At 36.4% G+C, this 27,347-nt stretch overlaps 1 protein-coding gene across 8 annotated transcripts in view; it reads left to right on the top strand.

Annotated features, from left to right (window-relative positions):
* Positions 1 to 27,347, top strand: part of LOC120540427 (cyclin-dependent kinase 17-like) — an 82,521-nt gene that overhangs the window by 47,187 nt on the left and 7,987 nt on the right. For 6 of the 8 annotated variants that reach the window (XM_039771228.1, XM_039771225.1, XM_039771224.1 and 3 more), the window contains 9 exons: positions 4,306 to 4,439; positions 12,509 to 12,634; positions 20,174 to 20,230; positions 20,562 to 20,676; positions 21,149 to 21,243; positions 23,163 to 23,225; positions 25,425 to 25,548; positions 25,737 to 25,857; positions 26,603 to 26,700. In XM_039771228.1, the coding sequence (XP_039627162.1) occupies positions 4,306 to 4,439; positions 12,509 to 12,634; positions 20,174 to 20,230; positions 20,562 to 20,676; positions 21,149 to 21,243; positions 23,163 to 23,225; positions 25,425 to 25,548; positions 25,737 to 25,857; positions 26,603 to 26,700 (933 nt within the window). Of the gene's footprint in view, positions 1 to 1,855; positions 2,458 to 4,305; positions 4,440 to 12,508; positions 12,635 to 20,173; positions 20,231 to 20,561; positions 20,677 to 21,148; positions 21,244 to 23,162; positions 23,226 to 25,424; positions 25,549 to 25,736; positions 25,858 to 26,602; positions 26,701 to 27,347 lie in introns of those variants that run through there. The other 2 variants (XM_039771227.1, XM_039771226.1) reach the window with 2 other exon arrangements.

Genomic DNA, 27,347 nt, shown 5'->3' with positions numbered 1-27,347 from the left:
AGTGAGCAGAACAATGTAAGAGCACTGGACAATCTTAAAGTCACTAGGCTAAGCTCTTTTTGCGACCCTATGTAACAAAGGACATAATGACATAAATTTACAAGTGGCCTAGCAGTTTTAGCATTTATTATCAATAGATCCTATATGTTCATGTCACGCACCGTATTTTGAGACTGCTCTTTTCTTCCCTTTAATATTTTTGTAACAATGGTGGGAAAAGTTTATTTTAAAAACAGAGGAAATATTCGAGGGAATCAGGCCTTGCTTTTCAATTTTCTGCTTGCAGTCATTTTTACTCAATGCACCCTGTTTACACTGGCATGTATCTAGAAAATATATCTTTCACTGATGCCTCCCAAAGATGCCCATTTATCTAATAGAGCACCCCTAGCAACAAACATCAAATCTAATAAAATGATTAGATAGATAGATACTATATTAATCCCAAGGGGAAATTCACATACTCCAGCAGCAGCAGATTAATTAAATTTGTTATTGCAGCTATGGTATTAAATAGTAGTGTCTATCTTAAATAGTTGGAAACATTTAAACATTAATTCCCCTGCTGGACTAAGCCCTACCGCAACCTTCCTCAGGCTATGATTTGAGAATCTGTTCCTTAATTTTGATTTTTTTCTCTTAATGAGTGAGGAAGCTCATATTTATGAATATATATGTAATTTTTTACCTCTTTCATTATCTTGCACAATAGAGCATGATGCATTTAATGTAAAGCCCTGGAGCTGAGCAGTCACTGTGTGTGTCTGAGAAACCAAATACAGCTTTCGACTGATTTTTGTGGCCTCCTGGGGGTCGTCGAGTGGCCTCTGGGTCAAGCTTTCCTTTCCCGCCTGCATACTTTATCATTGCCTGACATCTCTATAGTCATAAAATCAAATGCTTATATGTGAATTTCAAGACTGGCACAATATTTATTATTTTTTGTTCAGTGTTCTCTCTTATTCCTTTGTATTTGTGTCTTCCATAAAATAAACTATTCTGCGATTGTATCCTCACATTTTTGTACACCTTTGTATTCACATTTTTTTCATGTTATTGGATCGAATTTTACATGCAGAAAAATTAATGCTGTGTTCAGATTACCCAGAGAAAAATTAAAATGTTGATAATGAAATTTGTGTCTGTAAGTGCATGGATCCTAAGTCACACTAAATTGACCTGGAAGACAGGTCTGAAGCAATCATTGTGCTGTGTGGCTGTTAAGCTTGTACAGTTTTCTTAAAAAGATTTGAATTGACTTGTTAAGAATATGACCAAACTGTACTGTATAAAAGATGTCCATTTGAAAAGGGGTGCTTTTATATAAGAATAAATTTAACTGAAAAGTTTTATTGAATATTGGGACATACCCAAGTGTTGGATAAAGCCTGTAAATAGGTTCTGAATTTTCTAAGGCGTGTCTGATTGGATCTTTCAACTCAAGTATTCTCTTTAATATTGAGTAGGTTTGGATAGGGTTAACAGGTCAGCTGACTGCTCTTGCTTTGCTAATAAGCTCTGGTTTTGGTTCTGTTCCCCCAAGGGAGTAATTCACATTCAGATCAAAAACTACTAAGCACCATTTCACAAAAGTACAACGCTGGCTCACTGGTTATGGTGCAGGAAAGTGTACAGAGCTCACAGATTAGCCCTGGCCATCTTTTCTGCCAACAACATAAGAAGATGTGAGGAGAGAAGCTAGTGGGCGGGGCAGTAGAGGGTCTGTATTTTTATTATTTATCCTGAGGCGGCTGGTGGAGAGAGCGATCACTGCTGGTATTTTCATAAGCGTACAGGCGGCATAGACAAAAGAGAGGGAGGGTAGAGCGAGAGAGGGAGGGAGAGAGAGAGAGAGAGAGAGAGAGAGATCAGCACACGCTGACAAGAGTGCAGCAAGGGAGATGTACACAATGCCCAACGAGGAGAACTGCAAACTCTGAATAACACAGAAAAGGACACAGCAAGCTTTGCCAGAGGCTTTTGTGCTTCTCGATTCTCATCATTCTTTAATATTCTGAAGAGAGAGTAAGAGCAAGCAGACTGGGTGTACAAGCCTCCTGCAATTTTTGTCATTTAAGAAAAGATAACTGGAAAATAAGGTCTAAGAAGAAAACCATAGAAATCTTCTGCCAGTGTCTTGACTGTATTTTTTCTGAGGATGATACAGCTCTGCAAGACTGTACTATGTCACAAAACACTCTTCTGAGGCCTGAGTATTTGGATTAGGTGGTGCTGTATCTGCGTTGAGTTTGGTAGCCTTTTCTGGATATTTGGGGGGGGGGGTCTACCCCAGAAAGCTGCTCCCAGGGATTGACCCCCCCATTTCTTCCCCACCCTTTGGCAGCACAATGGCAGATGCGGGCAAGGAGCCCCAGCAACGTCTTTCCCCTTTCAGAATGCTGAAGATTTTAGACTCTTGCAGGCCGGCAGGCCACCGGATCGGTGAGTTTGGAAGAGGTCAGTGACGAAGGTCATTTAGAGTGTGGGGGGGATATACATGTTTCCTGAGCCAAAGGAGGTTCACACAGTTTTTCGTCTTTCTCTTTTCAAGCTTGTGTTAGAATAGTGAGTTTCAAACATCATTTTCAGTTTTATTAAGTTTGAATGCTTTTCTCCCCACCATTCTATATTGCTTTCTTCCTCTCAGCAATCTACTCAAGGTTTATAGACTGGTAATTATGTCTAAGCACTAGAGCTGGACATTTCAAGAAGTGATTCTGAGTTTATTGGAAATTCCAGTATGCACTTCATGTACGTAAAAAAACATAAACCTATTGCTGTCATGGCCAGTAGCTGTTTGTATGCTCTGGATTTGGCATGGTGTATGTTTTGGTTATTTGTCTTCTGTATATTGTTTTTTTTTTTCAGCCTTGGCTTAAAAATATATAAAAGTACCCTATGGATGTTTATTTGATAGAATTACATTTTTCTTACATAAACCCCTTATTTGTTAATCTGTATGTGTACATCTTTAATCGCTGAGAATTTGGGTCCTCTTGGAAAAATCTACCAGTCCTGGTGACAAGCATGATGATGCTTATTCATGTGGCTGTCCAATCTGGATGCTTTTTATTCTTCAGCTGTGCAATGTGCGATGTGTTTCCATTTTCAGCTAGTGAGGTGTCAGTTCTTAAAGTGTTGTTGGAGCCACAAACCAAATTAGAGTGATCTAGAAAGCATCCTTGGCACTAAGAATCTCAAATTGATGTATTTTGTATGTCTAGATTGTTACAACATTATTACATTTTATTATTATGATTTGAAAACAGAAACATTTTTTGTTTATAAATACCTCTAACTGGAATCAGTATTATGTCCTTTCATTCCTATTACTCACCTTAACAGACTGCTTAAAAAGGACTCTCTGGCTTTGTCAATGTTTCTTACTGTTTATAACACAATCACAACTGTAGTCTAGAACATTGTTGAATTATTTTTTTATTTTTCTTTGCAAATAATCAGCTTACTTACTTATTTTTAATAAGCATTCTAGCCTCCTAAATATTGTTCTTGGGTCTTGGTTTATTCACAGCCTTTTAGAACAATCCACGTTTTGATATTTGGGAAGGCCAGTTTCAGAGAAGAAGGTTACATTATATGACATAGTAATGTGCTTTTGTCTAAATGAGAAGGTGGGATACTTAGTGAGCTTCTACGATCAGATGATCCAGCACACTGCTGCAGTATCGACCTTAAACTTTTGGCTAGAAATCAGATTATCCTGTTTGTAGTCTCACATTTCTTTTCTTAGGCCTAAGTGTAGTCTGAGTTTTCTCATAAAAGCTGTGGTGAGATGGCAGGCTACAAAAAATCACGTAAATAGCATCAAGTAAAATTAAATCATAGGGCACTCATTTTTAGTACTCGCACAGATTTTCAAGGCAACAGTGGCTTAATGCAGCTTTAAATATAATTTGATTCAATTGCAGTTGACGTGGCAGTGTTTGCTGTCTCACAGTACCTGTACTATGATTTGACTTGTGCTTAGGGTACTTTCTGCATGAAGTATGACTGTTCAATACATGTTCACGTGGATTTCTTCCTATATTTGAGAAATTTCATTCTGAAGGTTGACTCCTTGAACCCACTGTTGCCATTTTAGGCTGTGCCTTTGTGGTACAGAACTCTTCATAACTCTTCAATAAAAATTATTAAAAATAACTAATACATCTCTAAATCTTTGCCTTCTGGATACTTTTCATCTCAATTTTATTTCCACCAACATTGCATTGCGCTGCATCTTCATAAAGTGTTATCTGTTAAAAGTCATCAGTGTATCTGAAGCCAGTGATTTTATGCTTCTAGGTATTGTCCATGAGAATGTGAAAATGGGCTCTGATGGGGAGAGTGATCAAGCATCTGGGACATCGTCTGATGAAGTCCAGTCACCAGTCAGAGTTCGCATGAGGAACCACTGTCACAGACGCATCTCTACAGAGGTTTGTGCATCTCTTAATAAAATATGAAATTTATTTGCTGATAACTTAGTAAGTTTGGTCATGTTTTCATTCTTCTGTGGGGTACCCACTCCCAACAATGTAGTTGAAAAACTATGTCAATTTTGACTTGCTCAGGGAGAATAAGGGTGGACTAGCCCTGAATTATACTAGTGGACATCGCAAATTTGAAAAAAAGCACTCCAAATGTGCAGTGTCTCAAGTGTGTAGTGTATAGCAACAGAGGAATTTTTCTTTTTAAGCCCAACTTAAAATATGCAGAAAAACTTTCATCCCTCCATTTTGCAGTTTGCTTTATTTGGAGTTTTCCCATGTAAACAGTAGTTCTGAAATTTTTGTAAGTGTATTTTTATCTGCAATTTATGTCTCAGCTTTTGCAAAGAAACATTTTCATAATTTGTGCCCTGCAGAAGATTAAGAGCATGTAACAACTTAAAATGTTAAAAACAATTGCATTACAGACAATATATTTTGTATTCTCACTTAGCTCACTTCTTTCTCTTCAATTTTGTTGCCTTCCAATCCACAAGAGTTTTATTTATCTTTAGAACTATAAGTAGTCCTGTATCTTGAGTCAGCAATGTATTCCATGCAATATAGACAAGAGTAAATTCTGGAAGACAGCAAAAAGATTTAAGTACATGAGTTGTATGATTTTACTTCTTATATATTAGTGATTCTTGCTGCCATATTTTGAACTACCTCTAGGGTATTAAGCAAAGGAGTCAAATTGCCGCCTGCCAATGAACTATTTCAATTGTCAATTCTGATTGAAACAAGTAAACGACTTTTCTAGATCATGCAGTGTAAGAAACAACCTTAATATTATACTATATGTAGCAACTCTGGGTTAAATTTGTAAAGAGTGGGTTTATATTTACCTTAACTAGTATTCTAGCCTTTTATAAGAGTATGTGTTATATTATTATTCATAGAGGCACTAAGGAAGTATCTATATTTAAAAACAAAATAATTTTCATTCAGTTCAAAATTTAGTTTAAATAATAAATTTTCCTGAGCATCGTCAACATATAAATGAAAGTGTCCTAGTGATAACCTTTTTAGGGAAAAAAAGAAGTTGTTCTAGTTTTTAACACTCAGGAACACCAGTTCTAACCACCGTCAAGAATTGAGGGAATGTTTTCTTTAGACTTCTGCACATACTAAAACAAGTGATAAGTTTGAAGTAAACCAACAGTAAACAAACCCTGGACAGGGTGCCAGTTCATCACAGGGTGAACACACACACACACACACAACTACCACATACTAGGGCTGATTTAGTACTTCAGTTCACCTAACCTGCACATCTTTGGACTGTGGAAGAAAACCGGAGCACCTGGAGGAAACCCACGCAGACACAGGGAGAACATGCAAGCTCCATACAGGAAGGACCTGGGATGCGAACCCTGGTCTCCTTATGGCGAGGCAGCAGCACCGCTGTCCTACCCACAGTATTAACAGTTACACTTAAATATAAAAACATAATAATGGAAGAAATTAGAACATCATTTACAACAATATTTAATATTTTTTCTGTGCATGATGTGAATACCATACTTAAAGTGATCATAAAGATTATAAAGAAAAATAAAGAAATAAAATGTAAATTTGAAACTAGCTTTTAATTGTTAAGAGCCTTTGAATCTAAATCTAACTTCTTTAAAACGTCAGAAGCTCATCATCTAACAGTTACTTATTTATTGTGGCAACTATTGGCTAAACAGCTTCTACATGAGAGTTAGAATTTGGCCAATGGGACAATTAACATGATTGTTTCTGTCCATAGCAGAACTTAAGGTTGCAAGTGCAAGAGGGGTAGCATTGTGATCTAGTGTTACCACATCTGGAAGTCAATCAGTTTTTTTCCCAGAGCTTTGAAATCGGTCGGAAGTCAGACCATTAATCTATATCACCCACCCATTATTCAGTTTGTAGAGGTGCTAAAGGGCATTTCAACATCCACTCTTAAATTGAGTTGAATCAATTTACTCAGTTGCTATGGATTTTCAATGGGTATAAAATGAAACTGAGTACTATATGAAAATCAAAAGTGAGCTTCAAAAAATAAACCTTAAAACTCTAGTAACGTCTAGAAAAGTACAGTAGGAATTCACTGAAACTCCTAAGTAGGCTAGTGGTCTTCTAAGCTTACCAAATTCAAAGTGGGAAAGGAGAGCCATAAAAACTTTTCCCTAAGAGAAAACAAAATTTAACGCAGCCTCGCTGTTCTTTATGATCACCCTTCACAAAAATCGCAGAACACTTTTAATAAGCACCAAGAAAACCCAACATGGAATGCTGTATGAACAATACAGAACAACGCATTGGCAGACTTCCACAGAATACTGCCAGAATATGATACACTTAGCAGCGAAATTTGCAACTAAGTCTAGATTGTGTGCCAGGTACATATTCTGGTTATTTTTGGGTACCCCCTTGTATATAGACCTTTGCCAACCTTTACTCACTTAGGGTAATGAGTATGGATGATGTAGATAAATATTTGTATGTTTGCTAGTAACATTTGTCAGTGGTGTTTAGGCCTGGGTAAAAATATCGATTTTCCAATTAATCTTTATTTTTCGTTTAAACGATTCGACATTGATTCTTAGTTGCAAGATTGGTCTTGTGAATATGTCCTGCTCTGTTATTACACTGTATGTAGATTTTTGCTTATCTTCATTTTCTGCATCTTACCAAGTAGATTGCCCTAATGCACCTGTTAAGGCTTTCTGCGGAAAAAGCAATTTACTATTTAGCATACAATGGTGTGTCCTCTTTAACTGAAATCAGCATTTTAGACACTTTAATCAGATGTGTGGACTTACTACGGATTCAAATGGTGCGTTGTTGGTAAAGAACAACTGGATAAAAGCAAAGCCATATGTAAGCTGTGTATCTCAGACATTAATTAATTATTGTTTTAGCATAACAAATTGGAGAAATCATTTATCACAACATCACCCATAAATGTAATCTCAGTTAATATCCAAATGAGTAGAGCCTAAACAATCTGCACTGGAGACTGTTTAGCCCCAAGCTTAAGGTTAAGTTGCCTTGTGCCCAAAAAATAACAGAATCTTTAGCAGTTTTCATCTGTCAAGATGAGAGACCCTACAACGCACCTCATCAGTCAAAGCAAGCACACAACTGTTAGAATTTTCAGAGCAGCCTGTGATATAAAAGTGAGCGTGTGCTCAAAGCAGCCGAATTGAAGTAGCTCCATAATAGCAGCATTATCAGTTACGATGGCTGGTTCTTTTTCTTTTATGTTCCATTCATTCAGTGCTGCTGACAACAAGTATCAGCTCTAGATCCTCATTTTAAAATAGTTCCTTTTTGTCAGAGGGCTGTCAGGACACATTTTCGAGACTGATTAACATGGCTGCTACAACAGAGCAACTGAATATATGTGTAATGTGAATAATTGTAGAAGTACGTCTTCCTGCTGCATCTTTAATTTTTACTATTTCAAGATTACTTTAAATGTCCAATAGGGCAATAAATTTGGCTAACAGTTCAAGGGTGTCTACATGGAGATTCACAACACATGAATAGGTTATTGAATAACGCTTATTATTTAAGAAGCAATATTTGATTATAATAGTGTTTGCAAGATGATAATAGATGTTTTATAAAGTAGATGCCATTGCACTGTATTAAAATAAGGAGCCCCCCATAATATGCGTGGACTCTAATGTGGAGATGCATATTTTAGTTAAATTATGGTAAAATTTGAATAGTACAGTGCTGTGAAATTTTTTAAAGAGCAATGATATTTTGTTTCACATATTCCAAATATACTGGTGTGAATTATTCATTACTAATGAAGTATTTTTTCTTAAATGTCATTCGGTGCATATGCATATCTTATAAAGTCACTATGAAGACATCCTTCAAATAGTTACTGAAATTTTTCATATTGTGTTAATGTTCTCTATGCATGGTTAAGTAATATCTAATGAAGCCCTCACTTCAAATATATCAGTGCACACTAGTTCAGTCAAGGTAAAATTGATATTGAATCTGGGCATTTTAATTGGAACCACATCGAATCGGGACATCTGTGCCGATACCCAGCCCTACTGGTGCTTGTTATGTGTTGGCAGTCTGATTTTGCCTTTCAAAATTTCAGTTTAGGACAAATGATGAAGACCATTTTTGTGCAAATATATTGTATGCTGTTCAAGTCTGCAGGGCAAACAGCATTCTAATTTAAAATATATTCATCGATTTTTAACTACTTACATTAGTCTAGAATTTTTTAATTAGGAAATGTTTATATAAAAAAAAAGATTCATATAGTGATTTGCTCAGTGTTAAACATGAACATGGACATAAAGGCTGAATCAGCAGCATTATAGTTTACAGTTTAGGGCTCTTTCTATAGGGACACATTGTCAGTGAACCTTGGCACTATATTAAACAAAAACTGATTTGAATTTTAGTGAGGTTAAATCGATGAACAATAATGCAGAAGTTAAAATTGTTGAGTACATTGTAAATAAAGACATGCTGATTTGAAGATTCACATTACAAAATAACTGTTAGGAGAGGAAAGAAGAGGAAGAGGTTGGGAGCATGCATTGATACAGTATGTTGCTGCACCCACCACACAACGAACCACCTCAGGATCCCAAATTAGGACCCAGTAATAGCTGTGCAATGGGTGACACCATAGCACCAAACTAGGTTGAATGGAACAGTGTGAGGTTGAAAGAAAAGCTTTAGTTTTAAACATTATTAATGAAGAAAATAAACTACTTTGGGGCAGGTGGTCTATGGTCCCTTATAACAGACATGTCTTCGTTTTTGTTGGCCTAGGTCAGCTGACCACTTGTCTGAACGATCTGAATGACTCTGAGGTTGTATTCCATGAAATAGTAGCAGGATTAAAAAATTGGTAGCACTAAGTGCCACAGCAGGATAACAAGAAGAAAAATACAGTAAATAAGGATCAGTACCCAGTGTGATGAAGGTCAAGCTCTTATTTATGAGTAATGAGTGTTTGCTATAATAAGACTATATTAAACTAAAATAGAGTCTTCAAACTGAACTGCATTATTGCCATTTCCCTGACACTAGCAGGCACACCAGTCCTCACACCAGATGTTCTGTAATTAAAACCTTTACCTCCTACTGAATTTGATGTATCTTTGAAATTTTTAGAAGACCTGAACCTTGTTTTTGTAATGTATGACCTAGAATGCAAAGGGTATTGAGTTTAAGTAAACAAAGCCTAAACCTTTTATAGCTTTTCTTAATGCATGGAGGAAATGTAGAGACTTAAGAGGCTCCCTTGTTTCATAGTTGTATTAATGAATGAACAGCAGACTGGAAATGAAACAATATGTGTCCTGTGAATAAAGTATTAAAATTCGTCAATGTTGCTTTATATAAAAATACATTAACTTTTATCTACTGTATCATGCATTGTAAAGAAACTAATTTTGTAAGTAATGTACAGCAATGTTAAAGAACAGATTTGTGTAATTTGCCCCTTTTCCATATACCAAGGTTTACAAATTTTATAGTAGTGTCTTTATACAACATAGATTGTTCCAAGTATCAACCAATATATGTCACATGGCCTTCAATGTTTTATTTAAATTCTATATTATTTCTGCTTGAGTCTGTTTGTTGGTATAAACTGCATGCGCTCTTACTGTAGTACAGAAGCACTGCATTGGTTATCATTCGTGGGCAATCTTCAGCCCATCAGTTCCTTCTCTGTGTTAATGGCCATGTCTCATACAAGTATGATGGTCTGGTATCTACAAACGGTCGGCTGTATAGTGGAGCAGCACAGCAGTAAATTCATATACTGTTTCGTAAAATCTAAAAGGCATCTTTTTAAGAGTCCTTAATTATAATGTCTTTAAGATAATAACAAAAATACATTATTGACATGGATGTATATGTAGAACAGGAAGAATTATTTTGCAGTGCTGGATCATAACTTCATGCTTCAATGCTTCTGGAAGAAATTTGAAAATGACTCACCACTAAGGGTACCAGCCTTCCATGTTGTGTCACTCTACATCATGAGTCCTGGTGCGCAGGTGGACACCCTGCCTTGGGTCTCATTTGTCATGATCAAACTGCCATGCATTTCTTGAATAAACTGGATTTTGTCCCTTAGCAAATTAAGAGGTATGCATGCTATTGAAATTTAAATGCTGTTTACCTTGTCACTGCAAGATAACAATACTTATCTCCTTGTAGAGCACAATGTCTGCTGCATGTTAACTTCATTTCTGTGAATCTTTGTATTTTCAAGTTTCCATTCCCCCAAACTTAACTCTTTCCGTGTAAGCTCTTGTTTTCACAAGTTGTGAAAATTACATCTTCTAAACTTGACAAAATGTGCTACTTCTGGCAGAAACTTGTTAAACACAAATGCAGTATTAAATAATATAAAATCAGTGTAAAATTTGGTGATAACACTATGAAGAAAAATAATGACATTCTTTTTCATTCAGGAGACCTTCTTAATTTTTACTTATTTAGATTATAATCCTGCATAAGGTTTTTTTTTTTCCTTCAGAAATTGTTGGTGAACTGCACATTTTGCCTGATCAATATTTTTTTTATGACAGACGGGTACCAGCAAGAGTGAAAAGGAACGCCTACAGGATGGTAGTGAGACCAGCTTTTCTATATGGGTTGGAGACGGTGGCACTGACCAAAAAACAGGAGACAGAGCTAAGGTGGCAGAGTTAAAGATGTTTAGATTTGCACTGGGTGTGATGAGGATGGAAAGGGTTAAAAATGAGTACATTAGAGGGTCTGCTCAGGTTGAATGGTTGGGAGAGAAAGTCAGAGCGGCAAGATTGCGTTGGTTTGGACATGTGCAGAGGAGAGATGCTGGGTATAATGAAAGAAGGGAGCCAAGGATAGAGCTGCCAGGAAAGAGGAAAAGAGGAAGGCCTAAGAGAAGGTTTATGGATGTGGTGAGAGAGGACATGCAGGTGATGGGTGTAACAGAACAAGATGAAGAGGACAGGAAGATATGGAAAAATATGATCCGCTGTGGCAACCCATAACAGGAGTAGCCGGAAGAAAAAGAAGTTGGGGAACTACACATTGAATAAACTTTTTTCACTGAGTACACTTGAACTTGATCACCTTGTTCAACATTTTTTCAAAAATCTATTTGAATCTTATCTAAAATCTATATCTTTTCCAATCAAATAATAATAATACATTTTATTTATATAGCACCTTTGCTGTGCTCATAGTGCCTAATAAACAATCAAGATACTGTTTTGTGGCTATTTTTGTCAATGATTTTATTTTATGTCATTTTTGATCAAATTTCTAATATCTCCTAAACTTCAACTTGTAAGCATTGTATGGTGTGTTATTATTCTATGCTATTACCTGTGCTACTAGTTTACCTAAAATTAAGCAAATGATAATTTTTAAACAATGCTTTTTTTTTTAAATAAATACTGAATACAGTTTGTGACATTATGAGATGTAATAGTTTTGTCACCACTTCTGCTATATTTACAGAAAGTATGCTATTTTCTCATTTTATATTATGTTTTGCTTTTAAAAGCCATCAATATAAAGAGATAAATAAACAAGTGTTGGTGGGCTTTATTGGCACTGCAATAGTTAAACTAGTTTGCTTTATAGTGCCGCAGGTGAAATGCAGAAACTACTGCGTGAAAGCTGCAAGCGCTCTGCCTAATGTGCCAAGTGAACCTCACACTGCATTGGCTTGATCATCCAAATGCTGCCTGTCATGAAAAACTAAAAAAAGACAAAATGAGGCAGAAATATCCTTTGCAGCCAGCTGTCCTGATCCTGTTTTTCGTCTTAAAAGACATGCTTACTATAAGGTACATTACAAGCAATGTCTACCCATTTAGATCTGCTAGGCTGTTAACTCTCCTACTATACACAGCGATGCTCAAAACTGGACACATCATTTATGTTTTTCCTCCAGCTCCCTGAACAGTAGCGAAAGAATCTGTCCTACAATGTCATCCTTTTACTTGACTCGATCTCCTGTTTTTAACTCTCTTTTTCTTTTTCAGGACATCAACAAGCGCCTCTCTTTGCCAGCTGATATCCGCCTTCCAGAAAGCTACCTCGAAAAGTTTGCAATGAACAGTCCCCCTTTTGACAAGCCAATGAGCCGAAGATTACGACGTGCTTCCTTGGTGAGTGGAACTGTACATGTATCTCTTGATTTCTTAGAGATGGAGTAGCATCACTTTGCTAGTCACGCTTTATGTTCTTTTTGCACTCTGTGGTCATTATCTATTATTTGTTCAGTTTTTCATCTAATAATGCTTATCATTTTTTTAAGTATGATCTGTTACATAGGGTGTAGGCATTAGCCTTCACTGTTCTTTATGTTTAAAAAAGAATGAATGAATTAGTAATCAAAAGTCCATCAAAGCCTGAAATTTGTTGACATTGTGTCACTTAAATGTTTTGGCCTGAGCTGAAACAAGGTAGTGGGCTGTTCTTAAAACATAGAGTTGTGATTTGTATTGCAGAACATTTCTAAGGTATCATAAATCAAAGGAAAAGAACAATTTAAAGTTTTTCTGAGTGTTGAATTTTCCAAATGTTTTCGGCACCATTTCTTTTTTTTTAGGAGCACTAATTTGAAATATCAGATTATCTATCTAATGGATAAGCTCTATATTTTTCAAGTAAAGGTTACTTGTTCAGGATCATAGTATACAGTATATTAATTTGTCACATGAAATTGTTTCATAAAGTGAAGCATTTCTTACACATCTTAAAAGAAGTACCTAGCCAATTCATGTGTTTCAAGGTGGAGCTCAAGGGATACTAGTCCAAATGAGAAAGAAAACTTTGAAACCTACTGAATACATTCACTCTGAAGATGCAAAGAGTTTAAGAAAGCATGCCTGTTGTGTTTCTGAAGGCAAGCTTGTGACAATAAAAGTAAAGTGGAAGTACGGTAATACATTTTATCATAGAATAGCTTTTTTACATGTGTCTCATAAGACAATGCGCCTCAGTTATAGTACTGTCAGTTAATTGGGTATATCCAAAGTACTATGTAACTAAGTGCTTTTCTGTATACAATATTAGTATTTTGTTTTTTGTTTTATTTATCTATTTATTTATTTTTTACAAATGGGTAATGCTAACAGCAGGCAGTGTGGTGTAGTGGGTAAAGGCTTTGGACCTCGCACTTCAAACCAGTGCAATTTTCCAGGAAAGTGTATGCTTTTGAATTGAATTTGACTTTGAATTGAAACAGGTAATCAATGGGAATAATCCCAAAATAGACTATATGTTATTATCATTATTTTTTTTTTTTAATTACGATTTTGTTTTCATTGTTTATTCAAGTATTTTTTTTTTTGTTTTTCGTCAGTTGAATGTGGTCCCCCTTTAAGTCCCCAGGTACCAATGTGTTTGTAAGAATTTTGGAGAATAGGTGAAGGGTGTGGGGCATCCCTGTTCAAAGTAAGCATGTAAAATGATTTTGGACATTGGGGTTGGGGATAAAATCCATAGATGTGAATGTAAATTAGAATGAGTAGCTCATGGGGTACATGCTAAGTTCAAACTGACACCATAAGTTTTGGGGTGTTTCTGGTATTTACAGTTATTTAAGTTGCAGATCCCTCTGTGATTGGTACTCGCAGACTTTTATGTATATAAAATTGAAAGGGGGTTTGGATCCCTTTAGGGTTTCACGTATGTTCATACAATGGTGTGCCATCGATGGGGCCATAAATTGTATAAAATGGATAAACAAATTAGTGGTGCATCGTTATTGATCATGTATATAATCAAGAAAAAGATCAGGGGTTGGTATAATAGATCGGGGCCTAAGCCTCTGAAGCCCCTACCCTCCTGACAACACTGTATTGGGTCAGACTTGTCTTGAACTTGAAGACTCCGCTTTCACCTCTACTTCTCTCCCCCTCTCATTTTGCTACTGGTTAAGCAGCACCTATACTTACAGGCACACCGTGAGATTTTTTAGCATACTTTCTACATAACCATTGAGCTTTGTGTCTTTTGCTAAACTTTTCTCTTCCATTTCTCACCCGACTATCCCTGTCAAATGTGATGACTTCCCTTTTTTCCTTTTCAGGACACTGCTCCCTGTTCAGTCGTCCTTCCATCCTATTGGTTAGTGGTGCTGGTTGGTCAGTCAGTCTCTTCTGTTATGTCCTTTGTTTGCGCAAAGCCTTAATACTAGCACAATATTAATAAATAGATAAAAAAACACTGGTCAGCTAATTTTATTTTTCTACGATCAGTCAAATCATTTTTTTAAATTTTGGGGTACTTAGTTTTTCTATTGTAGGGGGAATTTTTCCTCTAAATATTGATATATTGAAATAGTGGATCATAGTGGATACCTATTGCTGTAGGTGTACCTTTTTGCTAAATCTCAGCTTTTTACCTAAGCGTGAAATAGTATTTTTTGTTGAAGAGTGAGTAAGTCAGTCAGTTAGTCAACTTTGCATTGTACAATATATATAGATTCTTGATACTGTTATCCTTGAAGTAGGGATATATTTCCCATTTGATTGTTTGCTCACAGTAGGAAACAATGGTTGGAGATTTTGACATTTTCCACTAGTGTAGCTGTCATAGCTTCAGGCTACAAATTTTTCTTCCGTTGTCTCTCCAATTCAGTTTCATCAACAGCTATATTCTCCTTTGGTTTCTACAAATTATGCTGTGCACACAAGTGTGCTGTGTGACTGATACAGTGGCAAATCCGTCAGTATGCTAGGAAATCATCTGATTTGGGTTTGCATCTTCCATCCAATCATTGTGACAGTAAGTTATTCAAAACCTGCACAGTTGCCTGTACTAAAATCATATTGTTTAAAACTGTATGTATAATACCGGTACACATACGAAATCACATATAGACACACTAACTTTGTGGCACATCAGGTTTTTTTTTTTAAACTGCACCTACTATATAGTCAAGTTCCATATTGCATCGGCCGTACCAGTTACAGTCACATGGCAGTCTTAGTTTTGTGTTATCATCAAGCTAAGAAAACCAACCATTTATTGTCAAATTTTCATACATTGCTAAGTCTTTCAATATTGTGCCTGTCACATGCAGATTGTCCCATCTAAGCTGTGCCACCTTTTCTCCATGTGGAAACTAGTGCAGACTTTGTGCTAATAATAGTAACTTAAAGTGTGTGAAAAATATTGTAATGTCATTCCCAGTAAATGTTTTAACCTAATCTAAATCATGAATGGCAGATTCTGCAAAGTTGGGTGTCAATATTACATTCAAAATTTCAATCAACACACAGCATTATGCATTTTCTTCGGCGTGTCATGTGCAAGCACAATAAAAAAATCCTAACAAAATGAAAAGGGCAGATTATGTAATTGAGGTAAGCCACAATAAAAACAGAGTAAAGCGCCATAAACCATCTGTCATATTTTACAGCACATGTTGAGTCATGGTAGTAAAAGAATTTTGTATACTTTTGAGTGAGTAATTGTAATTAGTATGTGTCACTGTATTTTTTTGGTTGACACTCAAGTAGTTGGAGTTCAAATTTATTACAATTTTAAATCCACGTTAAGTTGTTTTTATCACACTTAGTGACTGTGAATCATTGTAAATATGACATTTTTTCAGTGATTACTATCTAGTTGTCTCCAGAACAGAGCCAACAATTCACATCTGAACATCAGCGTTCAATAATGTCAGTAACGGTGCTTGGAGATGATTTTTTTGAGGTGAAAAGTATATTTTAGATCAGTGTTTCTTAAATTTTGGGTTGCAGACATGTCTGTGATGGGTAGTTACATAATTATGTAGTAACATTAGTATGGTAACTTTAGTTACGTGAGTTTGCTAGCACAAATTCTGTGGTGAATGATATGCCACCTGCTCTAGCAGACTGTTTATTACAGTAGAATGTAAAACAACACCATCGATGCATCACAGCAAGCTTTCATTTCCGTGGCCTGAAAATATAATTTGTATTCCACACCTCCCTTCTCACAACCTATTAAACAATCAAACTGAGATGACTGACAGCAAAGACACATATAAGGAAGGGAAGAAAGAAGGAAATGACACTAGATTGAAATGTCAAAATGAAAAAAAACAGGAGTGGAAAATGGATGCAATGACTTTCAGGGTGTTATAAAGGGTGACTGTATCGGGTAGATCAGGTCAGGTTGGGGCACATACACTGGTACAGTGCACTGCTGCACACACCACACGATCCCCAGTCAGACACATGGTCTCAGTCCTGCTATCCGGAAATGACCATCTATCTGCCACAGCCAGGTGTTACATGGGCATCCCCTTGGCTTAGTCCAGCCTCTCAGGTCCTTAACAGTAAGCATCCTTTAAGTCAGACCACCCTTAAGGAATCGCACCATATGGCCATAGTGCCGTAGCTGACATTCCCTCACAATGCAGGTATTGTGCCTCATTCGGGACTCCGTGAGCAACAGCTCACTCAACACAAAATCAAACCAGTGGTACCCAAGGATTCTCAGAAGAAACACAGTACCGAAGGAGTCCAGTCTTCATCTCGGGTCACTGGATAGCACCCATGTCTCGCAACCCTATGGCAAAACAGGAAGCACCAGGACTCTAAAGACTTAGACCTTCATCCTTTTGCACAGATATCGGGAGCGCCGCACACTGCTTTCCAGTGACCTCATGACCTCTGTGCAAAACAAAGAAAATAAGCCAGATGATTAAATAATTTTTGAACGACTTCATCCCATAGCTGGTGCCATGAGTCAAGTAAATATGTTAAGTGACCTTTCATACCATCCTTTCAATGTTTTAAATATTCCTCATATCCTTGTACCACACCCTAAGAATTTCATTCCCTCATCTTGACTAAATCTTACACTTAAGAATTTCCACTGGCAGTGAAATACTTCAGGAATCTTTTCTTGTTTTGAATGATAATTATTGATTTAGGTTCAAGCCTCAGTTGTGCTCCGTGCAGAATTTGCATGTTCCTTTCAAAATTGCTCATGTGTTTACTCTGGGTGCTCTAGCTTTCTCCCATGATACAAAGGCATGCAAGTTAATTGGACAGGTAAATCTAAGTTAGCCCCTGATATGTGTGTGCGTGCGTGCATGTGTGTGTGTGTGTTCATTCCACACTGGACTGTGATGGCACTATGTTTAGGTGATTGTTCCAGTCTTGCACCATGTACTTGTTGGGATGGGCTCCGGCTGCCCTATGACCCAGCATAGGATAAGTGGGTTTGGAAATTGGTAGGTGAAATATTGTTATAACAATACATTTGTTTCCCACTTTTGTCTTTTAATAATATTTGTATGAGAAATATAAATTAAACAAATCAAAAGCATTTACTTTTTTATTATGTGGCCAGTGTTCTTGGTCTCTGTGTGACTCTGATGTCATTATCATAATAATCATCTGCTTGAGTCCCAGTACAGTACTAATTTTCTAAATTAAGTCCTCAGAGTTAAAAATTTTAGAACTCCTGTGCTGGAGTAAAACGCACCTTGTGGTTGAACATTTGCCACAGTGGGAGATGGGCAATGAGATTCACAGTAGGTCTTGTTTAAGTTTTCTGAATCTGTTTGTTTACTTAAAAAGAATTAATATTATATTTTACAATATGTGTGAAATCTTAAGACACAGTTCATTACTCAATAATACTGCTGACTTGAAAAAAAATACTTATTCAGTAAGTTTTAAGGCTTTTGTTTTCATGTTTGATTTGTGCCCTTTGCAACCCATTTAAAAGGAATATGCCACCCACAAATGATTTTTTTTGTATGTTACTTATTCCATGTAGTTTGTAGTGATGGCTGAGAAGAAATTTACATGTTTTCATGGAGAATGGACATAACAAAATTTGTGTTGGAATGGGATGCAGTTCTGACCAACACTGGACAACAGCAAAAAATGTCCTTTAAAATCTCACATTTCTCGTGTTGCATAATCCACACGTCAGGTCATCCAGTTAGATAGATAGATGGATAGATACTTTATTAATCCCAAGGGGAAATTCACATACTCCAGCAGCAGTATACTGATACAAAGAAACAATATTAAATTAAATAGTAATAAAAATGAAAAGAATTAAAATAAAATTAATGTTCGCATTTACTCCCCCGTTGTATGCTTACAACATATAAAATGCATGTAATTTTTGCTAAATTGTAGTTAAATAAATAATTGTGGAAAATAAAAGTAGTCCACAAACAGGAAGCCCTTTCATGTGGAATATTGCATTTGAATTGAAGATAGGTGTTCATGGGATATTAATTTGTGCAATGTGGATGGGCTAAAGTGTTTCTGCTTATTATGTAGCTGGCTGTCTGTGTAGCCACATTTCTTCAGGCACTCATTTGCTAATGAACAGAAAGAGAATAGTTTTTGGTATGTTGTGTATATTGTTGCCGTTTTCACAAAATGTCTTCCTATAATAAGTAAACAAAAGAGAAAATACTTCTAAATTATATCAAATTAAATGTTAAAGCAAAATAACAGATAACCTGTGACAAAACCTGCTGCCCGTATGCATATTGTGTGAAAGAGTTTTTTATTTCAGGGAGGATTGCTGCTTACACCTTTAACAATGAACGTGCAAGGCATTGGAATGATTTGCACAAAAGTTGTGTTACTTTTTGCAAAATCATCCCCATGTCCAAATAAATACATTTTTACAAAAAAGCTCTCAGTGCCTGTAATGAGACCTTGGATAATCTGACCTCCTCTCTCATGCTTCAGCTTTACGGTATAATGGGAATTTATCTTTGCAGCTTTTTGCCTGCAGCCACAAGAGCAACGAGAAGGCAGGGAGATGGGACAGCTTCAAAATGGGAAGATCTGCACTGATGTTTTGCTGAGTCTCTAGCTCAGTAAGCTACAGAGAATCTGACAGGCTAAGACCTTTCACTAGAGACCTGAAATTTCTTTAAAGCAACATTATTCCAATTAGAATTCCATTCTTCAGAAACTGTCAGTTCCTGTTGAATTCACTGTATAGGTGAATGAACAAAATATGTGACATAATTACATTTGATTCAGCATGTATGTGAAAGGCTCCAAGAGTAATTGTTTATATTGCAAGAAAAGAACAAAATATTCTGTGGATTTACAGGACTTTTTCTCTGTATTTGCCTGGTACACTTGCACAGATCTAAGAGTTTTAGTGCTCCTGCAGGAATTTTAAATAACATCTTTCTGGTTACACTTCTTTTATCCAAATTCCTAAACAAATAAACACCCCTGACAGACACAGTGAGGTTGTAGTGATATGGCACAACATAAGATATGGAATTGGTGACTGGACTTGGCAACAGTCTTAGTAACATTGGAAAACAAGAATTCTTCAGCAAGGCTAAGTGGAACGAGGTTAATGGCTTAATGTCTGGACAAGAAATTAGGTCTTACAGTCTTCAAGCACTTTTTCAGTTTAATAAATGTTTGTCATAGAAATCATGGTAATTTGTTCCCAGATTAAAGTAGCTGTAGGTATTTAAGTATACAAGTGTTTCATTTGTAAATTTATTTAATTAAACATTGCCTGTCCCTGGACATGTTTTTAATAGTGTGATGTAGAGTTATATCAGAAAGTCACTGAATATCAATTTGTCTGTTTAACAGTAAGAGGGATAGGGGGGTAATCTGCTGTTACATGAGTAAATGACAGGTTTGGCATAGGAATTTTTAAACATGGCTCATCAACATCTATTTTCCTTCCAGTCCGAGATTGGCTTTGGAAAGCTGGAGACATATATCAAACTGGACAAGCTGGGAGAGGTAGGAAATGATTTTAGATTCATAGGGGGTACCTTACCTTACTTTCTGGGAGGTAGCACAGTAAATTATGGGGAAAAAGGGTCAATTTTGCATGAAACATTTAGTTGCTGAAGTTACTTCAGACAGGCACAGATGGGAAGACATTTAACTAATGTCAGACAAAGGAAGAACTCATGATATCATAGAAATGAATCATGCATTCAGTACATGGAATAAATATTTTAAATCAATAAAGTAACAAATTGTAGTATTTTTAATATTGCACGTTTATGGTTACCCTTTCCAGTGCTTTGTCTGTATGGGTGACTGTCTCTGTTCTTAATCTCTGTAGGGAACCTACGCTACTGTATTTAAAGGGAGGAGCAAGCTTACTGACAATCTTGTGGCGCTAAAGGAGATTCGACTAGAGCATGAGGAAGGTGCTCCTTGTACAGCCATTCGGGAGGGTATGAGCCTCCTTTATGTTCAGTGCCATACAAAATCACTGGCCTGCAGTCTGCATAACAATTTTTAGCAATTCTTATGAATGCAAGAGAAGCTGTTGTACTTGTGAATGTCAAACCCTGCACAGCTTGCCAACCATCTCATTATCTGAATGAAAAGCTGTTTTCCATATGCATACCAAATACAGCTCAGCGTAGCATCTCTTAATTTGTAATGCCAGGGCCCTTTGACTGCTTGATCTTGTATTCAGGGTGCTGAAATGTGACGTGTTGAATGGTGGTAATCATTTTGCTGACAGATTTTCTTTGTGAGATTGGCCCTCTGAAATAACATGCAGATGTCTAGGTGTCTCATAATAAGTAATGAATGTGTTCAGTTTATCGCACTACAAAAGTGAAGTTAGATTCATATTTCACATTTTAGTTTTTTATTTATTTTTTATGACTAAGCCTTTTTCTCTGTTTGTTTCTCCAGTGTCACTACTTAAAGACCTAAAGCATGCAAACATTGTGACCTTGCATGACATTATTCACACAGACAAGTCTCTAACTCTTGTTTTTGAGTATCTGGTAAGTAACATTCTCTTAGTATGTATGCTGTCTGATTTGTAGACTTGTGGTGCCTGGGTTTTACATAGATAGATAGAGAGAGAGAGATTTTATCTTTTTTTGTTATATAATGAAATATTGATATGTTTAATTGGAATTCTTTGCTATTGATAAATATACACGACAGCTAGAAATAATAGTCAAAATGTTTGCATAAAGTAAAATAGATACTCACCTTCCAATATGTTTGAGATTTTTAAAGCATTCATTTTTGTCAATATAATATCTGTTCTTTTCTATTCTTCATTGCAAAATGTCATTACCAAGAGATTTGTAACATTAGCTGGACAAGTCAGAATATTTCCACAAGTGAAACAGAGTTCTAATTTTGCTGAAGTTTAAAAGACTCTTCTGGACATAGTAGGGGTCGGTTCTGTAACATTTAAAATATCAGCAAGCAAAATAGAAGGACTAAAGAAGCTTGAAGTTAAAAAAAACTTAATAAATTAAACAAAATAAATTTACATTTCAATCCTGGCAAAAAATTTCTCAAGCTTGATCAAGTTCTGTGAGAGGTGTTGTTGCAACAGCAATATCCAACTACTGCCATATCTTTTCGATTGGACTAAGGTTCATACTTTGAGTGGACCACTAAAGAACACTGATTTTTATGTTCTTGAGACAATTTCAGTGTATATTCTGATTTAGGATCATACTGAACTGAGTGTTCCCAAAAGACCTAGGTCTTGCGAAGAATGTAGCTGGAATTTCTGCCTTTCCTCACTGAGGACAAAAACAGAGTGGTGCTCTGAACAGCTGACCAATTTTTGCTCTTACTTGGCCCATAAGCCAACGTTTTGTAGATTTTAAGAATTAGAGAATGTTCTTCTCTAGCTCCTGTTACTGGATTCTTCTTTTTGGTTTTAGTAAGTGTTGTATTATGAAAAGTACAAGTGTAGTCCTTTGATTTATTGCATTGTATAATTCTATTTTCTTGGCATTGCAAAATTAGAGTTCACTTCTGAGAATTTACTTGAAAATGGTTGTATCTTCAAATGGGCACCAAATCCTCTTCTTCCCAATCTTATGGCTTGGACTGTTTACTTATGAGTCTTGAAAAAAATGTGATGAAACAATAGGAAATGACAATAACTGAAATTGGACATGACAGAAAAACCTAATGTTTATGAATCTGTGATTTCAACATTTAAAAAGTTAAAACAACCGTCAGCCATAACTGTTAAAACAGTTCTTAACATTTAAAAGGAAATGATGACTGTCTCCAAGACTCAGCCTCGAGCTGAGAAAGAAAAAAGGTAATGGTCGATACGTGGAATATACAACAAAGCTTGTGACTGGAGTACAGAATAATTGTAATTTTTTTTAATTCAAAACCATATTCAGAAAAACATTTTGAAGAATGAAAAAATGCTAAAAATGTAATCATCCTAATGTCCATTATCCAACCCGCTCCATCCTAACTACAGTGTCATGGGGGTCTGCTGGAGCCAATCCCAGCCAACACGGTGCAAGGCAGGAAACAATCCCCGGACAGGGCGCCAGCCTACCGCAGGACGCGCGCACACACACACACACACTAGAGACAATTTAGATTCGCCAATGCACCTAACCAGCATGTCTTTGGACTGTGGGAGGAAACCAGAGTACCCGGAGGAAACCCACGCAGACACAGGGAGAACATGCAAACTCTACGCAGGAAGGGCCCGGGAATGGAACCCGGGTTTCCTAACTGCGAGGCAGCAGCGCTACCCACTGCACCACCGTGCCGCCCCTCATCCTAATGTCTTTGATAAATATTGAAAGCAGCCAATTGAGTCATATTTAATTAAGGATGTTTATTTTAAAATGGTGTCTGATTAGAGCTCCTAACATCAGTATTTTTTCTTTCTCTCTTCTGGCGCATCGCAACCCTATATCAGGACAAGGATTTGAAGCAGTACATGGATGACTGTGGAAACATCATGAGTGTCTACAATGTTAAGGTATTTTTATGTTGGATTATGTCTGGATTGATATGTACTACTTGACATATAAATTAATTTTAATGCAAATGAGCCTGTCATGGCAACTGACATAAAAAAATACTGATACAAACATTTACTGTATTATTGTCAGGCTGATTATGACTTCTAAGGAAGTACTTTACATGGGCAGTTATGACAATTTCAAAATGTTTTTATTTTTTCATTGAATTTTGTTTAAGAGAACAAAATGCACACAGTAACACACAATTAAGTCAAAGATATACTTATGGACAATGGAGCTGTGCAAGCACTGAAGAAAAAAAAAAAACAAAACAAAAACATCTTTCAAACTAAACACACAGCGTCCTTCTCTTCTCACAGCTGAGAACTGTTTCAGAAAAAGGCTTAATTTGAATTATTATACTGTATCTAATAAAATACCAACAAAAATCAAGTGAAGATCCGGCAAGCTATTTTGCAGTTACATTAACGAATTCGTCTCAAATTCTAAAAAGTTCTTGAAAGAGAATTTAACTTTTTCCAGTTTAACATCACATAAGACATCGCTTTATGCTGAGTTATGAGAAATGGATTAGGATCCTTCCAGTGATGCACATTGAATCTTCATTTGAGAAATATAGTACTGTATATGATACCACACAGTGTGTTTTTTTCTTAGATTATCCCTTCTGCTGCTAATTTCAGACACTGTATTTCTTTTAAGAGGATAGGAAGTGAATTTGGATCAAAGGCAACCCAAAAGACATCTATAACTGCCAAAACACATGACCTAGTGAGGTTGGCACCTGCTGGAAAGGCAACAGCAAGAAAGCCCCAAAATGGGAATGGTTTTGCAGGTGGTGGTCACAGACAATTGCTCTCTTCTTAGGCTGAGTTTATTCTTCACACGATGCATGCTCCAGCAGACGCTACCGTTATGAAAGAGGTGTACTGTTTATACTTGTGTGCGTACTTTACGTAAATCTGGAAGATTCCATCAGGTGGCAGTGTGAGATATCATTACGGTGAGAAAATGTTCGGGTTCCCTGTGTTGTGAATTGCCTGAAACATCCATTAAATTCCAAGGATACCTTGCCACAGTATTTCTGAAAAAGATGGATGTTTAATGATTACATTTATCAATCCAGGGATGCGCCCATTCCAGCAAGCATCTGCAGCTTTTTCACATTATACGGAAATATCTTTTTTTTTAATGACCGTTGGTGTTACTCAACCAAAAATACAAAGTGGTTGTTTCTGGAAATGTGAATACAGCCAATGTATAAGGCAAACTGAAAACCTACACCGCTGTATCAAAGGTAGTGCAAGTGTTAAGTGGAGAGACTTTAAATTTTTGTTCATCTGTCCATCCATTTTCTTAACCACTTTAAGGATTTATGGGGACCAGAGCCTATTTCAGCAACACTGATTGTAAGGCAGGAGAGTCAGAGAGTGCATTAGCCCATCACTGGGCACAATCAACCAAATCAGTGCGTGTTTTACCAGAAGGAAGGAAAATGGATATATCTAGAGAAAACACATTTTTACTAGTATGGTGATAATTTAACAAATACATATCTTAATTTAAATGCTAGAGTTTTAGAGTAGCAGACAATATTTTATTAGCCTAATACTTCTTACTGCCTGAAGTATTAGAGTTTTCTAGTGTATCAAACTCAAGGCCAGATTTAGGCATAAACTAAACAAGATCCAGCTCATGACCTCACAGTGTAAAAGGGCCTATCAAAATTTCAGATTTTTTTTTTATTTTGTTTGATGCAGTTTTAATGGAATAGCAACTCACAAGTTTTTGTGTATCTTGGTTTGTTGTTTTTTTTTTTTGCCAAATTCTGTTGTTACATAAGCTTGATGTCTGTTAACACTTTCCAAATTGTGCATCTACAGCGTCACAGTTCATAGGGCCTCACTATGTTTAAATTAGGCCCTGATCAAACTGAACACTAAAATCCTCCTAAGACTAAATGTCTTTTACCTTAGTCCAACAAATCATTTAACTATTTTAATATTTTTGTTTCCCACTAATACAACATTGCATCCTTTTGTACTTAGTTGCTTTTTTCAAAGGGTTTCACAAGTTTTGATCATCTTTCCAATGTTTTGGAATAATTTTGCTGTCTTGTCCCATTTTTTCATGCTACAAATTTTAGGTTTTTAAAGGATTTTTATTGTTTTAATTTATTTTTTATTTTTTTATAGCTATTCCTGTTCCAATTGCTTCGTGGCTTATCTTATTGTCATAGGAGAAAGGTTTTGCATCGTGACCTTAAGCCACAGAACCTTCTGATCAATGAGAAAGGGGAACTGAAACTGGCAGATTTTGGTAAGTAACCTTGTGACACTTGGTAACAATAAAAGTTAAATTACATTTCCACTTTTTTTTGGGTCAATGTAACACTGATGTTTTTCACTCATCAGTTCACTAATACATTTGTAAAGCTCACTGAATAACAACACACCACATTTTGTCAGAACTGTATATAAGTTTCTCTCAACTATTCTATTTTTCAGGTCTAGCTCGGGCCAAGTCTGTTCCTACTAAGACATATTCCAATGAAGTGGTGACTTTGTGGTACCGACCCCCAGATGTCCTGTTGGGATCCACAGAGTACTCAACACCTATTGACATGTGGTATGTAAACTAGTTGAAATACTTATTGAACAGAAAGAGTAAGTCCTGTGTTATATGCTAATATGAAATGTGTTAAAACTATTAATCTGGATATTGTAGAGACCCTTAGGGCAATTATATCTTAAAAAACAAACCAGGGAAACAGAATAGGGTTTGGAGTTGGAAATAGTAACTCAAACAACGTACCACTCTCTTTTGCTTTCTGATTTTAAAAACAAATTCAGAAGAAAAAAGAAATTAGTTCATTTTGAGGTGTCCAAAGCTCTGGCTTCACATTTGTACAGATCCCGTCTTATCTTTCTCTCATCTCCTTCCCAGGTCTTTCTAGCATTCAGTCAAGAGTCTTGTTAAGAAAATGTCTGTGTACATGGTTTGAATTTGTTCAAATTATTGACCTTCTTTTAGGTTTAGAAAGTTTTCTCACCTGATAAATTATTTTCAGTAGGTTTACTAGATTTAATCACAACCCTTGACAGCATCCTTTTAAATTAAGAGATTAGAAGTGTATTCGTGCTAACAGAGTTTACAATCTTAATGGGCAGAGTTAAGAAAACTTATTTTGCATGTCTTAATCAAATAGAAGTCAAATACTGAAGAGCTCTGTTTATATTGAATGTTTTAGTTTGTGTACATTATATCCTGCCATTTTTAATAGTTCTAGCAGCCAGTGCTATCAGTGTCTTACCCTTCCCAATAAAATGGTTTGACCTGATTAATGTGTTGTTTTCTACCTCTTTGTGCATAGGGGAGTGGGCTGCATCTTCTACGAAATGATGACTGGACGACCATTGTTTCCTGGTTCCACAGTTGAAGACCAACTTCATCTGATATTCCGAATACTAGGTAAGTGACCTGGGTAGTCATATTTTCATTCATTTTTATGCTGAAATTCCTAGGAAGGATTACAGTGGCAACATGCTATACTGTACTGACCAGGCCACCCTATGCCTAAAATCTTGCTCCTGCCCTTTTAGGGGAATACCTTGATGCTCCCAGAACAGTTGAGAAATATATTCCGTACAGTGTGTCATGGATCTGCCCCACAGCCTTCTCCCAATGGACCATGACTTGTTCTACAGGAGTCAATCAGGGGTGTCCTAACTACATGACCAAGCGACTTCAACTAGGTTCTCTCAATCTGGAGACTCAGCAGTCCTTTCATATTACTAAGCTCCTCACACTGTCACAGGGAGTGAGCCCAGCAAACATGGTCAGGATCCTTGTTTTGTCTGCTAGAGTTCACGTTCTTTAAGTCACTGCTGTGAACTTGTGACCTTAGGTGCGATTGAGAATGCAGACAAACTAGTTATTTGTCAGCTTTGTCTGTAGGCTTAGTTTCTGCTTCTTCCTGATAAATAACATTTGTAAAACTGTTTTCGCCGCACCAGTTCATCAGTCAGTGTCACGATCATTCTCTACTCTGTCTTGTAAACAACAGCCTGAGGTTGCTGAGCTCATTTGAGGTAGCTTTCTCACCTCTTACCTACTTA

This window comes from Polypterus senegalus, chromosome 12 (assembly GCF_016835505.1).
Source record: "Polypterus senegalus isolate Bchr_013 chromosome 12, ASM1683550v1, whole genome shotgun sequence".
Classification (NCBI taxonomy): domain Eukaryota; kingdom Metazoa; phylum Chordata; class Cladistia; order Polypteriformes; family Polypteridae; genus Polypterus; species Polypterus senegalus.
The sequence above is the reverse complement of the archived record's forward strand: the minus strand, read 5'-3'. Positions and strand labels throughout refer to the sequence as shown.